The sequence below is a fragment of the Octodon degus genome, unplaced genomic scaffold (assembly GCF_000260255.1).
Source record: "Octodon degus isolate 3935 unplaced genomic scaffold, OctDeg1.0 scaffold00166, whole genome shotgun sequence".
NCBI lineage: Eukaryota > Metazoa > Chordata > Mammalia > Rodentia > Octodontidae > Octodon > Octodon degus.
Window position 1 is genome coordinate 4,501,353 of NW_004524742.1, and position 18,908 is coordinate 4,520,260.

The 18,908-nt window shown below is 41.0% G+C and overlaps 1 protein-coding gene across 1 annotated transcript in view; it reads right to left on the reverse strand.

The window, feature by feature from the left end:
• Positions 1–18,908, reverse strand: part of LOC101571550 (formin) — a 314,401-nt gene that overhangs the window by 217,885 nt on the left and 77,608 nt on the right. Inside the window, exon 4 of the mRNA XM_004643140.2 lies at positions 3,823–4,610. Within this exon, the coding sequence (XP_004643197.1) occupies positions 3,823–4,610 (788 nt within the window). The remainder of the gene's footprint in view (positions 1–3,822; positions 4,611–18,908) is intronic.

Here is an 18,908-nt window from a genome sequence, read left to right on the forward strand (position 1 = left end):
GCTGAAGAAGGCCCTTGGCACTTAGAAATCCCAAGACATCTATTGCTGGGATGCACAGGCGTCCTTCCTCCATTGGCGGCATTGCCTGGGTGAGCAGATGCACACAGCACCCACAGAACAGAGAATACCAATGCTGAAACCTGGTAAGATAACTCCCAAAGAGACTGCAACCAGCTGGGAAGGCTCAGCTCCACATCCTCCCAGGTACTTTCTTCTGGCCCTGAATGGATGACTCTCTGGGTCCATTACCTGAGTGGTGACCTCACACCCCAAGCAGCAGCACCAAAACCATGAAACTCCTCCACGGCACTAGCACACTAAGACTCCACCAAAAGCAGCCACGGGACATTGTGTTTTGTTTCCTACAAATGGGCACCCTGTTGTCCTGAAGCTGGGAAGGAGCAACAGCTGGCATCGGGTCTGTCAGCCAGCCTCTGAGGACCAAATGCACTGAGGGCTGCTCTCTCTGCTTTTCCCACACGTCCCCCACCAGCGACCTGACTCCCTTGCTTCCTTGCTCTACTTCTCTTTATGCCCTTTTAACACCCACAGACAGAAAAACAACTTGCATTTGCAGTGTTGTTTTTCAAACACATGTAGATGTTATGATCTGGAACACAGATAAGTATTTACTTTTGTTTCATACATATTTTTGTCCCTGAAAACTAAAAATAATACAATTATACATGATAGCATATATAATAAGTATATTTGATATACTATTAAATTTTTTGATGCAAGGCAATTTTCACATTCAAAATAGTTGGCAAGATTGGCTTTTTAGGGCTGCTTGCTCATATTTTGTGAGGTCTGTTTTTCCCACTGCTTTGGTGCAGGCCACGTTTACTTCTCTCTAATTTTTGTTGTTTTTAAATATAATTTTCTATATATTATTCAAAGCATTTAATCATATATACATGACATAGGTAAGCTATGAAGTATAACAACATGAAGAATGCTTGGGAAGCCGCTGGTGATCCCACAGGCTAGCACAGTCTTCATGGAGCGCATCCATCATCTGTGACGTGAACCCTCCCTGGCCACAGGCTTCTGCCATTCGATTTGCTTCCATGTGAAATGAGACACCGTTTTGTTATGTGCTCACCTTGGCTGCATTGAAAAGCATGGATCTCACCTGGGAAAGAGCCAGGGCATTTTGGGGCCTCCAGCTTGCTAAGGGCCGCTGCCTAGATTGCAGCAAGGTCCTCGGCAGCTGAGGAGGAGGTGCCTAGAGGGAAGTGGTGTGCTAAAAGCCGCTGCCTAGGCTGCAGCAAGGTCCTCGGCAGCTGAGGAGGAGGTGCCTAGAGGGAAACGATGCTGTGCTCAGGCACACGGTGAAGACCTGTTCCACGCTTCTGCACGTGCTCTACTGATCGGGCACCACAGACACAGAGGCCAGGCCAGAACGCTGGACGCTGGTGCAAATTTCATTTGGGAGTCAAGGCAAGCACCATTTACACATCATTTCTGTGGAAGTGGCATTTGTAATTATGGAGAAATGAATTTTAGAATTCCTACTCTCAGAGAGTTGGAGACAGCTGGCATTTGGTAGAGTCACAGCAAGAGCTTGTTCCCAGTGAACAGCCTGCCGTAAGGGACAAGTGTTCTCTGGCCTTCAGCACACAATTCTAGCTGACAGGGAAGAGAAGGGGCAAGGAGAGAAGTAGGGACTTAGTAGAAAACTGAAAAGGTAACTAGATAATAATTTCATTTTCTTTAACTAGATGCCCCTTTTCTAATTTAGAAATCATAAAACAGACATCAAAGGTGGCAAATGTCACAAGAAAAAGGTCGCAGTGAAAAGCAATTTTTACAAGTGACAGCCAATCACATTTTGCCCTTGGTTCCCCAGATAAACCGAAAAATGTCTTAGAACACAGAGGCAGCCTCCCTATACGGGAGCGCGGGGGTTCCCAGCTGGTCCACTCACCGAGCAAGGCTCTGCTGACGCCCCCTTCAGTTTGACTTCATTTCACAAAAGTCAAGTCCTAGATTTATGGAGAGACTAAAGAGTATTCAGTTGTTTTCCTTCTCAAAAATGGCCAACCACACAAGAAGGAAAAAAGCTACAGTAAGTGATTAGCTCTTGCTTGCCTGCCTTGAAGAGGGAGTCTGGGGCTGTATCTCCCAGCAGAACTGTTGGATGGTGCTGAAGTCTAGGAAAATGGCTGCGCATAAAGTCTCCTGAGAAATGAAGTGCAGCCTGGGGAGGAAGATGCAGGAGCGTGTTCTACCAGAAAACACAGCGCCGAGGCTGACGGGTGGGACTCATCACCCCTGGAATGACTGCACACTGATTCGAAAACAGTAATGAAGGAACACAACTCAAAGGAAACAGCCTGGGAAGTTATTTCTTATGCAACACCTGAAGTGTACAGGGGGAAGGTCATGGTAGGGCCACTTCAGGATCGCCTCACTTCTTTTTAACTAGTTGCTTGAGAAATTACATAGTATCAGCATTATATTCTACAAATAAACTCCTAGCACTTAGTTCCTGATGAGAGGGAAGGGGCCAACGTGAAACACTCCATAGGTTTAACTTAGGTTATCCAGTTCTCCGGCTGCTAAGTTCTAAGTTACCCCCATTCCTCCTGTGGTGATTCTCCTTATGTTCTCTTTTGTGAGGAGCTCAACTTTCCCAAGCAAAATGTCACATACACCTCAAACTTCACTACCACATCCGGACTTGCAAAATGAGTTTAGAGATGCTTTCTATTCTATGATATTTGTGAACAAGTAAACTTCAAAATTAGGAAGAGGCCAAGAAACAACACCCATCTTATTGTCCTCCTGCAGAGTCGGAAGTGACGCAGAAATCAGACTCCAATCTGAATGCTAGTTCACGAGCCATTATGGCTTCCTGCCTTCTGGACCCAGCCCAACAAGCTCTGGGCGCAAGAGCTGCTTTCCATTTTTGCTCTCTGTCCTGGTTGATGCACTGCGTCAACTTGTTTAGAAGTTTAGCCAGACGACTCAGTGGGGGCCAGGTCCTCACTCCGTACTCATCCTCATCCAGTGCAAGAGGAGGGCACAGGGATGGTGCGAGTGCTACACCCGTCCTAGGGCAGGTAGCCTGCTTACAACACAAGGCAAGGGAGGAGGCTTGCCCTTCTCCCATTTGCTCCTGCTGCTTTTGCTGTCTTTTGCCGCCTTGAGCTGTTGCCCCTCGCCATGCCACCCTGCCTTGGAGCCAGCTGAAATGTCGACCAACTGTGAGCTAAACAAACCTTTCTCTCCTTAATTTTGAGTGTCAGCTATTTTGACTTAGCAACAAGAGAAAAGTAACCAATATACTGTCCACACACTGGCCCTTTCTCTGAAGTGCAACAAAGAAAAGTGCAAAGATGTGTACATTTAAAAGAAATAGGTTTCATGCAGAGAAAATTTATATTTTAAGATTCTTCAGATCTGAGGAACTAATAACTCAACCATCTCCTACTTTAAATATAAAAATAAAAAATACACGAACATCATGACATTAATACTACCATCTAAAAGCAAGAAAATACATCCAAAAATATATCCTAAAAATCTGTGTTGAACCTATAGTACAGACTTGCACTCAGTTTCTTTATAATTATTCATTGATGGCTGAAGGTCTTGGCTTAGACTTGAACTCAAGCTTGAGCCTGTGGAATGGGGTGGAACTCACTGTTTCTCTCAAATATAGAAAGTACAGACATCCGTTCTTCCCTTTTATCCTTCTATCTCACTGCAGCTGAGAATGGACTGTATGCTATGCTGACTCTAAGCTCACAAGACGAAGCCATCACTTGGAGAAGATCAGGAACTCGAAATGAGAACAGGCTGGCAGAAGCTTACCCATCTCCTATCTGGATTCTGGTCCAGTACAAGGGCTTCATGGGATGACGGGGCTCCACAGCTGGCTTTCTAGGAGCTTGGCTGGAAGAAGAGCTGAGTCCAAAGAAGAGTCCAGGAGGGGGTGGAGGTGCAGGTCCCAGGGATGCAGGGGTTGGGGGTGTCCCGCTGCTGCTAGGCACAGCCTGGGAGTTAGGAAGTGGTGGTGGGGGAGGAGGCACCAGAGGTCCAGCACTTGGAGGCAGGGGCGGGGGAGGAGGCAGCGGAGGAGGAGGCAGCGGAGGAGGTGGAGGCGGAGGGGCAGCACTCACAGCTGGGGTGGGGGGCTCTGGCGGCACTGAAGTTCCAAGTACAGACGGGAGGGGTGGAGGGGGTGGAATGGGAAGGGGTGGGGGCATTGGGGGAGCAGGAGGGGACGTCTTCGGGTGACTTGGTGAGCTGCCTTCCCCATTCTGAAGTGGCGTGTGGATATCTTTGTTGTCATTTGGGGGAGAGAGCTGGCTTAGAGAAGAGATGTTCAGCTTTTTGGGCACTATGTGGTTACTTCTGGCTGTCTTGCTCTCACCCTCGCAGGGTTTGAGGAAGGACTGTCTGTCTGTCTGGATGCACACATTTCTGTAGGCCTTGGGAGGGCAGTCGTCGGTGGAGACGCAGGCATCTCTCAGCTCCTGGCATCCTCCTCGCCATCGGCATTCTAACTGGTGCTTGAGATTTTCAATGGTTTCTTCCAGCCGAGCTGTAATTGCTGCGTGCTCGCCCCGTATATGAAATGCCTGAAGTTCAAACTGAGCCTGTAGGAAAACAGAGAAGGAGATCCAATAATTTATAAGAAAAAAACCAAACCAAAACAAAACAAAAACAAAAACAAAAACAAAAAAAATAGGCAGCAGAAGTAAAAAGTGCTGTTCCACCATCAATATGCCCGAGAACATCCCGCGTTGGATGGTAGGAGAAAAACTTTCTCAGCATTTACGCGGGCAATGAGAGATATCTAAAAATTTGTCATATCAAATCTACCAATGATCAGGGCACACCTGCAAGCAGGCGCAGCGGCCGGCGGGGGGGGGGGTTCAATCCCCGGGCCTGCCTTGCCGGCCCCACCCCCGGGGCATGCTGAGATGGCGATCGAGACGGGGCGTGGTGGTGCACGCACTTGCAATCCCAGCTCTTGGGAGGCTGTAAACAGGCAGATCACTAGGAGTCTGACCAAGTAGTGAGACCCTGAACACCCTGTAGACCCTTCCCTAAAATAAAAAAAAATAAAATAAAATCTACCAAAGATCACTGTTTATATCTGTCTCATTACATAGTAACAGCTGATCAATATAAATGCTTAGATAACGAGGATATTAAAAAGTACCATTTTGTCTACTAGATTACACATTATATTTTATAAGGCAGGAGCCTTTAGTACTTGTCTCATTAGTCATGTTAATGCATTGAGCATATGGTGTCATATTCATGAGCATAAAGCTGATGCGGCTTTGTAACATGAAATAAAAGTGGATAAGTATTAGCTTCCAAAATCCAATATATTAGTAGTTAAAAATTTTTGGTGAGTTTACATATTTTTTTCTCCCCCATCAAATTACTGATGCCACAACATAAAATCAGTGGCAGTATCTTTAATCCTGTATTCCACCAGTGAACTGAGGAAGGACATAGCATTGAAGAGAAAGGTGGAGAAAAAGCGCTGCGAGTAATATTTACCACCTTAAAAGCCCTCTTTCTGACTAATCCTTTCTTTGCTTTAATGTGACCCTCAAAACATCAAAAACACCAAAGCACATACTAGTCCAGAACCCTTTTACACCGAGAAATAAAAAAAAATTACAAAATAAACTTTTAATGGCCTGGTTGGGCAAGGTAAAGTATAGAAAGCTTTTCTATCTTCACTAGGGCAACCTTAACTTTTGTTTATTACTAGGTTCAATTTTTTCCTATTATTCATGTCCACAAACAAAGCCCTCATTGGTTATGGTCAGTAACCATAAAGACAGGGTTTTTAAACAGTTAATCTTCTTAGATAAGGACATAGTAGCCCTGAGCCAACTCTGAAGGCAGTGACAAGGGCAGGGTCCCCTTATTTCTTGTACAGTGCAAAGAATTAAGGGCATGAGTGTGAATTCACACTGCTGCTTATATCTTGGCTTAGCCACTTGCTAACTCCATAAAGGCAGAAAATATCATGTCCTCAAGCCTGAGCTTCCTGCAGCTTTCTGGAGGAAGCGGATGAAATTTTCCAAAAATGTAACTACATGGGAACTGAAGGGCTGTTTTACCTAATCTGAGCTCATGGGAGATCATTACCACAGATTAAGGGTTAGAGTGAGTCTTACCGAAGAATTTTCACCTGGCTTTAACAGCAAATACAAAATGGAGCTTTTAATAAAGATTTGGAACACCTGAAGGGACCTTTGATAGGTTTAAGTTTGGGTTTGGAAAAACAAAACTATACAGAAAAAATAATCCATCTTGGAGATCCTCCTGGTTCACAAGCCATCTCCATGGCTTATGTAAAAGTAAAATGAGATATTTCCTTTAAAAGAGTAGACATTATGCTTGGATCAAGGTAAACACATTTGTAATGACAATTTTAGGGTAAGAGGCCAACAAGTTTTTTGTCTTTTAAATTTTGAAATAATGCAACCTTCACTGAGTGATAGGCATAAAAGTGAGGAAAATCTGGGCCATGAGGATGAGGGATATAGTGCAAACACAAAAGTCTCCTCCAAGTTTTCATGAGCTCTATTACTGACTGTGTAAGTCTTGTTCACATGTGATGAAGACATGCGGACTGCAGAGAACAGTGTGCCATCTTCAGCTCTCTCACCTCTCTCACCTGCTGCGTGGATTTTCACCCTGAATTACTTTTTTGTTGTTGTTGTTGTATTTTAGGGAAGGGTCTGCAGGGTGTTCAGGGTCTCACTACGAGATTGGACTCCTAGTGATCTGCCTGTTTACAGCTTCCCAAGAGTTGGGATTACAAGCACGTGCCACCACGGAATCCCAATTGCTGTATTAACATGCCCTGGGGGTGGGGCTGGCAAAGCAGGCCCGGGGATCGAACCCTGGACCCTGTGCCTGCTTGCAGGCACTTTAATCCACTGAACTATTTATCCTTCACCCTGAATTACTAACCAACATTTTTACTCCATTCTCATGACTAGTTTTGTTCTGTTACTGCAAACTACATCTTGGATGGTATTTCCTACTACACACTACTTCTTCCAAGAAGGCTAAGAGTCAAGTAATACTGATGAGACAATAATTTTACTCAGTCCTCACCTTTGGAAAGACATGCAAAGATAAACTCCACAGAGAAACTTTCCCTAAGAAAACTGACCAGATAAAGGGTCTGGCATCCACCTTTCAATCAAAACTCTTCAAAATATCATTTTGGTGGCTCTGATTTAATGCATGTGCTTAGCGTAATGGGCAGAATGCAAGCTGGGAAGAGTATCTAACTTCTCTGTAATACACCTTCCTTATAAGAAAATGATGGTAACAATAGGATCCATGGCACATGGCGTCCTTGAAAGGTAAAACATAGGAGTAGCTATGACAGAATACTGCATAAGTCTGCCGTCACCATTGCTGTCTTTTCCAGTAACTGGCCGATGCATGGCCAGGAGCCAGATCAGCTTTCTTTGGACTTAGCAACTTCCCAGCACAATGCTCCATCTCACCTGCTCTATGCTTCTGACAATAAAGGAAAGCTTCCAAGTCCTCCTCTAACCTCTTACAGTGATCCTGTTCTTTCTTATGCCGTTTCTTTTCTTTCACCGATCTTTTAAAAAGCACACTTAACCTTGCTTTATTTGTTCTCTCATCCATTCACTTTTCAACCAATTACAACTGGCTTCCATCCTTTACATCAATTGGAACTCCATGATTTGATAGTTATGTTCATGTAGCAGCTTCAGTGGTTTTGCCCCCCAGCCATATCCTGTCTCTCTGTTCTCTCTGTTGCCCTAGACTGCTGATTCCAGTCCCCACTCCTTCCCTCTACCTCTTTTTCATCTCTCTCCAGTCAACAAATGGAGGTATCTGGCCCTTGAATATTGGTCTCCCAGGCATGTTTATGCTAGTTTCCCCCTAACTCTATAGTCTCCAAGTTTAGTCAGCAGTGGGTGAAGGATTTGTTTTTAAATAAATACATATCTCAATCCCCTTCAATAATCAGCCATTACCTAAAGAATGACACTAGAATAATTTTAACACACATTAACCTGTTTCTGACTATGTTTTCCATTTTTGCTTGTTTGCTCTTCCCCGGGTAGATCCACCCTCGATTCCAGTCCCACATAACTTCCTCACTCTCCCCTGGCCATGTACCCTCATGCCCATTGAAAATAGTGTCTCCCTTCAATACCTCATCCACTGCAAACACCCATGAAAAGGGACAGATGGCTGAGCACAGACCCCATGAGTGGGTTCCTGACAGCCTAGAAAGAGAGGAAAACAATGAATTTCCATGTATTCCACACAAATATGCTCAGATTATAGAGTATACAACTGTACTGATTACTGAGTTGAAATGTCCCTCTTTGCCTTTACTAGATTCATCATCATTTTTGATTTTTCCAAGTTTGTCTTGGTGGTATTCATGAGATCAGCAAGCTGCAGGAATGTGAAGTAACTAAGGTCATAAGCTTCCAATTCATTCCATGTGTGTCCACAGCCTATCAACTGTTTCAAATTGTGCTTAGGTAGATTATAAATGAAGTGTCTCAGTTATCTGCATATCATGACATAAGCTTTTTGAAAGCTAGTTTTTAATGCTATCTTTCGCTCTACTTCCTATTGATACTTCTGTGCACAGAGAAGCTGTGTGCTGTTTTCTCCCACTTGTCTAGGTTCATTTCTAGAAGGAATGGCAGTGATTCAAACACAGAGTAGAATGTTGTTGACAATCATATACTCCCAGACAATCTTTTGCCCAGAATACTAGGAATCTTGAAAAAGCTGTCAGAACTAAGCTCCTGGGCTGGAGAGATAGCTCAGAGGCATAAGCACCTACATGGCAAACACAAAGACCCAAGTTGGATCCCTGGCCCCACATGCTGTGCTCTCTCAGCTCTGGATGGAGGCACCCACCGTGGGACCCCAGAACTGGGTATGGTGGCACACACCTGTAATCCCGGCACTTGGGAGCTTGAGCCCGGAAGATCTCTGCAAGTTCGAGAACAGCCTAGGGGCTATAAAAGTGAGCACAAGGCCAGCCTGAACTGCATAGTGAGACCTTGTCTCAAAAAAACCCCAATAAAATAAAATAAAATAAATCTCTAGCCAAAGCTATATATAACAAAACTAGGTCAAGAAAGCATAATGTTTTTGGATTTTGTGGGCTCTCTAACTGGATAATAAATAGATGCTTATAAGTAATAGACAAAGCAATAGCAAGCCTTCTGTTCATTTTTAGACAAATACTCTTTTGGATAGGTGAAGCTTCATTTGTTTTCTAATTGATTCTCCCTGCTAAAAATCCACTGATTTTCTGCATCATTTGAAAAGAGATAGATGCTGAGCTTTGACATCTTTCTAAAACTGTATTCCTCAAGTGTTATCTACCTCACTTTACTCATAGTTTATTTTGATTGCTTGCCTTTTTAATTACACCTACTTTTGTCCCTGCAATGGATTGTCAGTCTACATCCATTCCCTTCTAAGCAAGATCCAAACTCACCATCCTTGACCTGGAAGTCCCAATTAGATTATCCTACTTTCTTTCTTTGGGATGATTTCTGTTGTTTGAATGGAATAGTTCTTAGCCTGGCTCCTGAGTAGAATCATTCGGAGCCTTGTAGAAGAAAGTGGTGCTCACGCCCATTCTCAAGAGATCATCACTTAATTCATCTGACTTGGAGTCCTTGTGCCTCGACTTTTCTGACATGGATTTAAAGCTCCCCAAAAGGATTCCAAAGGGAGTCAAAGTTGAAACTAACAGCAACTGTTGCTCATCTTTGTTCTCCTCTACTTCAGCACTGAAAGCATGACCATACCACATTAGTGGGTTCTTATGGTCACAGCTTTTATTTGTCACATTTCAGAATCGCCAAAGGAACATATGCTGTTTTAAAAAGCCGCGTTCTAGGGCTGGCCAGATAGCTCAGCAGACTAAAGCACCTGCTTAGGCAAACACACGGTTTGATCCCTGGCAGGCCATGCTGGCCTTGCCCCTGGGGCACGCTGAGCTGGCGATTGAGACTGGGTATGGTGTCGAGCGCCTGTAATCCCAGTGCTTGGGAAGCTGAAAACAGGGTGATCGCTACAAGTCCGATCTGTGTAGTGAGACCCTATACTAAATAAAAATAAATTAGATAAAATAAACATAAAGCCCCTTTCTAATTCTAATATGTCCCAATAAGAAAGCTACCCTTCATTACCCAAACTGAGAGTAGTAGTTTTACTCATCAGATGAGGCTAACTTCTTTATGTAACACTCATGACTCTTCAAAACTTGGCCTCCACCTACTTTGACAAATATTTTCCAATATGTTCCCCATGTTGTGCCACTACAGACTTAATATATGATCTTCAGGGTTTTTTTACATTGTTTCCTATAATTACTATATCTGTTCTTTTCATTATAACTTGATGAAAAACTTAAAGAAAATTTATCACACTCAACTCAACCATTTCTTGAATTTTCTTGACAAGTTTTCTTTGATGCCCCCCCAATCTCTCTAGGTTTATACTGCGTGATAGTCATTTATGTTTATCCTCTTTGCAATTCTAAGAGCTCCAGGCAATTGGGGACCACACCTTATTCATGTTTAAACTTCCACAGGATTACACACTGCTTGGCTACAGATCCACACATATTCATTGAGTAGAACTGTTTGGTTTCTTCAGCTTTAAAAATGAAGGCTTTGTCATTCCTCTGTACTGCCTGTCCAATGACAACTGAAGTCCCCACAATACAGAGAGCTGAGTTTTCCTTCATCTTTGATACTCTCATACACAGCATTGACTGTAACACTGCAGAGTGATCAATCAGCTGTTACTCACAGGCACATGCAAACTATTCAGACCAGACAGAGTAGGTGCACTGCTCATCTGTTTCCTGCCCACTTATTTTCATTTTTGGCCAAGAAAGTACAGATAAAATATTCAAGTTATTAATGAAGGTATTTGAATAAGTTGATATTGACAATGTTTAGTTTTAATTGAAACTAGAGTAGGTAAGTGTTCCCTTCACCACATATAAGAACCTATCCAGTAAACTGAGCCACATTTGTGATACTAATCTGATTAAGAACGGAGCTCTAGGCAACTTCCCTGGTCTCCTCTGGGGCTGGTTCTCCCTTCACCAACCAAATCCTCATTATTTTTTAATATCCTCTATATTACTACTACTCAGAGATATCATCGAAGGAACACATTGTACTGAAACCCAAGCAAGAGGGAGACTTTTACCCGTCTGGTCTCCACCAGCATGTCTGTCAAAAAGAAGGTGGAAAAGAGCCTCCTGATGAAAGACACTGGGTTGGGGCCAAGCACTGTGGAAAAACCATCCATTCGCATTTTGTTGTTAGGAACATTCTCTCCGCCAGTGCTGCCAGTAAAAAACAGGTTATCTACCTCAGGACAGGAGCAAGTAAGTCTGCTCCAGGGACTCTTCCAAACTGAGAAAGCCACACTGTTCCTAGGGGCTGTTCTGCATTTCAGAAACTGCACTGTGAATAGAGGGGAGGAAAGAAACTTGGGGCTAAAGAATACAAACAGCTTGAAGGGTTGGAATTCTGTTCTTACAAAGTGCTTAGGTAAAGCAACAAGGTGGTGGATTTATGGCTTTCAGTGTGGGCAACTGGGTTTTTCTGTTTTGTTTGTTTTTGAAAGCTGAACAAAGACTTCAATAACCTCTATTTAATTGCCTCATATTTTTCATTTGAAAAATAAAATAAAACCTCTGTTAATAGAAAGAATGGCATTGGTTTTGATGAGAATCATAAATTAACAATAGCTGGTTTTAATTAACTATTATCATATTTTTTCTCCTTATCAGAAATAAAAGCACATCATGTTACAACTGAAAGGGCATCTCAGGGACACTCAGAAACAGGAGGCATATCTGATACATCACTGTAATTACAACTTACCAGGAGGTATTAAGCAATAGCAAAATAAGGTAGGAAAGAAGAAGCGAACAAAGCAATTGGTAAAACACACTGGCACCTAAGTTAACTTGGGAACAAAACTCAACGCATGAATGCTACACAGTGCACAGTTACACTACATTTGTGTACAGATGGTGATCTTCAGCAATCATCTGCTCTGCAGATGCCTAGTAAAGACAGAGAAATGACACCAACGTGGAGTGTGCGGCAAACAGTGCAAGGTGCCTTCCTTTAATCCTTGGAATTCAGTAAGCACACACTCTCCGGGCTGTGTTCACCTGTAGAAAATGCCACAGCTGGAAAATTATTTTAAAAGAACTGAAATCTAGGGATGTTAACATTCATTTTTTCCACTATACTATTTTGAATTGCTATGAAATGGTTCCTTAACTTGATAGTGGATAAATTAATCATAGTAGCTCATAATTCTAAATGTTAATGATTTATTACATGTCACCTACTGTTTATAATGAATTTGCATTATGTTAATGCATACAATTTTGGTAATAATCTGAGAATGCAGAAACTCATTTTACCCAATGAAGAGAAGCACAAAACATTAAATTATGAATAAGAGTTTGACTTTACTGTTACCTTATCACCCATCCTCAATGACTAGTAATATTTCCTGTTCAATAAATTTTAGAAAGTCAGAATGTCAACAGAAAAACAGAGATTTGTTTTTGAATATCTTCCCTCCACCCTCCTGAAAAATAACTAGGGTCATTAAGAAAATTATGGGTCTCAAGTTTTTTTAGTTCTCAGGTACATGATGAATTGGCTCAAAAAGCACTGGCCAAAAACATCTAGAGTCTACAGCAAAGAACCTCAGTCATTAGCTACTTATACTTAATTTTAAAATTTCCTCTTAAGTTTCATTTTAATTTCATTTACAGTAAGTGTGTGCCTACTAAATTATGCTGGATACCACCAGCATAAGCTATTTTATCTTCTGAAATTAGAGCTTAAAACAATCATTAATGTTTCTGTTACTTCTAAAGCACTAATGGTTTGGACAAGATTTTCAAAAAAATCTTCCCCTCAAAACTTCCTTGAATTTAAATCTATTTATAAACATCTCAGACAATTTTAAAACAATTGATATCAAACCCATCCAAAAAAAGTTCCAACCCTCACTAACAGTGCAAATGTTCACATGAGGTCAGACACACTAAGGTGCTCTGAAAACACAGATTGTTGGGTATGCAACACAAATAAAATTGTACATTCGCTTTCAAAGGTGATAGCTACAATGCAACAAAATGATAGTTACAGAAAACAAAATGCTGAAAACCTGCACTGAGGTTCTTATTCAAGACATAAAATTGTAGCCAGAGTACATTTTTTGAAATAAAAGAAAAAAATTGTCACTCATGGGGAACTGTGTTCACTTTTTATTTCTAAGTTGATAATATCACTAAATACAGTGTAAGTCATAGATGTGATATACACATGGGACTATCCATGGCAAGGATTTTCAGACTTCATTTTTCCAGAATGTAATTCTTAACCAAATAAATCAAGGCTGCACACTGTAAGGCAATGACCCAGCATACTAATGTTTTCTCTAGTGAGACAGAGAGCTTGGAAGTCTATTACTGCTAAAGATACAGTACTCTGAAGAAGTCTGACCCATTCTAGAGTACATGTGAACTTAGAAGCAGCACATACTCAACTCTGATCCTTAAAACTATGGCAAACTAGGTTTCTTTGCATAATTACACACTCATTTGCATGTCCCCTTCTGAATGACTTACACACTTATCTAGGAAGGCATGCCATGCTGTGGCAATGGCCCTTCTGCCCGTGATACCATTTTGATGCTATTGTGTGGTATCACTTGGAATTCAGGCTATGCTTACCTCACATATTCCCAACTTTTCTGCATGCTTCTTCTTGTTTTATTGGCACTGAGCAGAAAAAATTTAGGTCAGGTACACAGAATTACCAAGTGGGCGCCAGATGATACCAAAAGAAGCCAGGTGGTGACTGGTTTTTGGCATAAACATATACAATAAGATTCCTGAAGAATAGGTTCCACATCTTTACAAATGATACAGCTCTTGCATAGCAAGATAAGGCTCAAGAAAATGGTCTGGTGACCTTCCTATTTATGGGCTTATATTTCATAATGGTGTTTTACGAATAGCTATACTATAAACAAGTCTTCATTACACCAGAGATGGCCTTCTCATCAGCAAATATTCAACAAAGATTGAATAAGCACCTGCAGTGTATCAGATCTTGTGAAAATAAACAAAACGATGGCCCCCTACTTTGGGAAACTCATGTTCCAGATGAAAATAGTAACGTATTCATAAGTTTTTCTGATGTCCAGGAAAGCTAAACTGGTCTGAGTTTTATGGCATTATTATCACTATTCAGATACAACTTTTCCCTTGATAACTACAGGAACTAAAATAACTGCACAAGTTGACATATACAGCAAAAGTGTCCCAGGTCATCCATGTAGCACGCATGACACTAGCAACACGCCACTGTAAGGCTCGAGTATTCATTTCCTCACCCTGAATTTATTTTCATGAAGAAGCCAAAAGGTATTCAGGTTTCTAAATTTATTATTTATATAAATGACCAATGATATGGGTCTAGGTCACTGCCACCTTTCCTTGCCACTTCAGTCTTCCCAGGAATTAGCCACTTGATAAATCTGCTACTGAATGGATCTTAAATTATAGATAATTGGGAAAACAAACAAGAAGGTTTACATGTTTTTCATTAGGATCTGGGTTTTAGCCTAGGATGCCTTCCCTAGAGGAAGCTGGAAAAGGAAATGTCTAAGAAATCCAGAAATTGTCTGCCCCAAAAGGCACATTCATTGTATAAGACATAATTTGAGGTGCCAATAAAAGGGCTCACAAAATCAAATACTCATCATTCCTTAAGTTATGGACCCAACAAGAATTTTTCACCTGTAATTTGAGAGTCTGGGTCAGGTAATGGAAAAACATAATATAGTGGTCAGGGAAGCTGACTTTAGTTTATCATAAGACTGTCATGGAATTAAATTTACTCCGTGTTTCTGGCTCTTATTTTCTTCATCTGGAAAACAAAGAGAACAGAGGATCATGAGGTTTACAAGTCAGGTTTCTACAGCCCTTTGAAGACATTCCTGGAAATGATTTTCAAAAATATGAAACCTTAGAAACAGTTGTGATTTTAAAATCTGTATGCTGTTACATCATTTGGATACAACCAACATATATCTACAACTAAGATACTTGGTTTTTGTGTAGTGTTTTGATGGGTTGTTTGGTAGTGTTTGGAATATCCTAAGTTTTCCCAAATATCTTAGCAGATCTACTCACATGTCCTGAAACACATTTCCTCCATTACGAGGGTTGGAAATCTTCATTAGTTTCTTTTGTTTTCCATTTATTTTTCCCTGTTAAATTCAGTTTCATACCTCTACTACTTCTATAGCTCATAGGTACCATTCTCAATAAAGCATCCAAGGGCTGAAGCTTTCGAGCGCTGAGCACATCCCAACCCCGGCATTCAGAGGAGCAAGCACATGAGTAGGCAGCGCAACACACAGTGCCAGTGTTCACGTTTCTATTTAGTGCCTTTTGACAGTGGTGCTGATCATAACTAAAAATTCCTGCATGTCTTAGTGGTTGTCGATTTCAGTGTAAACTAAAATTTCCAATAATTTATGTTTCAATCCTAAGAACTATCTTGAACTGCACTCTGGGATTGCAACACAATTTCCTTTTATAAATATGTATTTTATAAAATTTAAGAGATTTTTCTGTCAGTAAAACAGGACAAAAATTAATTGGGTGCTATGACTCATAAGATTCAACTGTAAAAAAATCCCTAAATTCCAGTTGCATTCATCAGAAAAGCTTCCTAATGAGGATACATTTGTGAGCTTGGGTTAGCAAAGAATTCTTAATGAAGTCATCAGAAGCACATTGTGTTCTGCATGTTAATCTGCTTGGTTTAGACATTCCTTTCTCTCCCTCTCTCATACACACACACACACACACACACACACACACACACACACGTGTGTGTATATATATGTATATATAATATTCTATACCATAAATATACAAACACTATATATATAATTTTCATTTGTCAATAAAATGAGACATCTTTTTACAATCATAACTTGTTTCAAAAGCAATAAATTGTACTTTTTCAAAACCAAAATCATCTTTTCATGGTAAGAAAAAGCAAAAGATGAGCTTCAGACTCAAAGTAAATAGTGGAAATCGCATATCTGACAAAGGATTTATATCTAGACCATAAAAAGAACTCTATTAAAGCAAAAATAAGAAAACAAATATTTCTTATCCCTGAAATGGGTAAATACAAAGAAATGGATAATTCCCTGAAGAAGACTGTAAATAAATAATAAGGATGTTCAGTATCATTAATTGCCAGGAAAATGCAAATTAAAACCACACCAAGAACCATTGCACACCTACTAGAAAGAAGGAGGAGAGAAAGGAAAGAGAGAGACAATACAACTTGACGATCCAAGTGCTGGTGAGGATCTGAAGCAGCTGGGACCCTTAGACCGCTGATAGGACTGGAAAACGGCACAAGTACCTTGAAAAGAAGCTTGGCGATTTCTTGAGAAGTTCAGTATACACACTCAGTACCCATTTCCCACATGACCTAGCAAGCCCACTCCTAGGCAATTCCTCAAATGCTGCTGAAGCACTGTCCAGGCTTATGGTCAGTGTTCAGGGGCAGAGCAGCAATGGGGAGAGCTACAAAGCTGCAGCCTTCTGGGCAACTGCTGCTTGTCCTGCTGATTCTGTGGTATCCACACAAGGGAACATCCTCAGAACAATGCTATTAGGAGCTTTATTAATAAGGTCAATGTTGACAGTCTTATGGAAAACCCACTACTTTTATGGACTATTGAACTGTATTGGGATATTTTGCTGAATTCATGCACCTACAGTATTTAAATGACAATGGAATGCCCTTCTCTGACAAAACTAACCAAAAAAGGGGGATACAAATGAATGACCATTTTGTATCTGTATACTCAAAATAGTTAGGATAGATATGTAGCTACATTCTCTTAATTCAATGAATAGAGAGATTTGTTCTAATAGTGTTTGAGACAGGATATCACGTCTGCATCTTGTACAATGAATAACCACTAAAACAACAATAATTATTGAAAATGTGCTAGTAATTTGTTGGGAAACCATCTCATTGCTATTTGTTTCTCAATAAAAATATTAAAAATAAATAAATAAATATAAAAAAATAAGGTCAATGTTGGCTAATGTTATATGTGCTCTTGACCAGGCAACAGGGTGTCAGATATTTGGTGAAATGCTAATGTGAATGTGACTATGAGGGTATTTTGGATTAGGGTGAATGAAGCAGATTGCCCTACCTACCATAGGCACACTACGGCCCATGAGTTGAAGGTCAGCATGGACAGAAAAGACTCACCTTCCCACTACTAAGCAGAAATTGCTTTGCCTGGTAGCCTTCAAGCTGGGACACAGCTTCTTGCCTGCCTTCAGATTGAAGCAGAAACACCAAGTTTTCTGGGTCCTGAGGCTGCCAGACTACATTAGCAATAGCCCATCAACGCTTCTGGTCCTGGCCCTTTGCTTTCAGACCACAGTTAAAGCCATTGGCCCTGCTGGGTCTGCATCTTGCTGACCCACTCTGCAGACCCTAGAACTTGCCTGCCCCCACACTGTGTGAGCCAGTTCTTCCTAATAAATCACCTTGTGTACGTTTCATGTATTTATGTGTTTATACATATAGATCCATACAAACACACAATCCTGTTAGTTCATTTTCTCTGAAAAAGAACTATCCATTCATTGTCCAAAATTGGAATCCAGTCAAATTTTCTTTAACTAACAAAAGAATAAATAAGCCGTGGTACATGTACAAAATAAAACTCTACTCAGAAGTAATAGGTTGGCTGTTACATGGAAAACATGGCTGATACACGAGAAATGATGATTCTCAAATGTATTTTACCATGTGAAGGGAGATGACTCAAGTTTGTATGACATTTTGGTAAAATAAAACATTTAGGAACAACACAACAGTGATTACCAGCAGCCTGGCGTCTGGAGAGGGGTTATCTTACATGGTACAAGGACAATCTCTGTGGTGACGTGGATGTTCTATCTTCAGTGTAGGATGTACGCATGTATTAAAACTCACAGCAGCTCACTAAAAATGGTGATTTCTATTGTATGGAAAGGTATATCTCAATGAAAAAGCAACTTAAACACTTAAAAAACAACTTACAACAAATTTAACATGTGAATTTCTATAAATTTAAAATGTAAAATAAATTGCATCATTGGTTGTGCTTCTAAACAAAATCACAGTGAAGCAAAACCTTTCTGTTGAAAAAACATTATACCAGACAGTCCAGTAGAACAAGTTCCCCAAACACTTGAAGAAGCATCTATGCCTTCTTCAGTCCCCTGCTTCCTCATGGTACACCCTTCCATCTTTTCCACCCATCCTGCAGCTTTTCCACTCCTATGGCCCACTTTCTGGAGCTTTCTCTCGCTAGGTCAGGACTTCACGGGATGAGGGAAGGTCCCTGAGAAACTGCTGCCATCCTCAGCCTCCTCAGAAGGCAGCACCATGATGTCTTGGACAAGGAGATGATGAATGATGACCCGAGGACACACAATTGGCTAAATTAACTTTAATGCTGCAGTGTCTCATCCCTTCCTTTTTCTCACAGCCTGCATCATACTACTTCTGATAGGTCAGATATGCTTACAATTGATGCTTCCAAGTGCGAGAGTTGTATTCTGTTCTCCAGAGAAAAAAGATCTAGCATCTACTTCCAGGCCAATGTGAGGAGCTTCCTTTATCAGTGTTTTTCTTAAGTAAGCCTTCAGCATAAGAATCAATACAGTCTTAGATTAAGAGATTACTCAGGATTTTTTTTAACTTTCTTTTAAACAGCATGTTTTTTTTTTT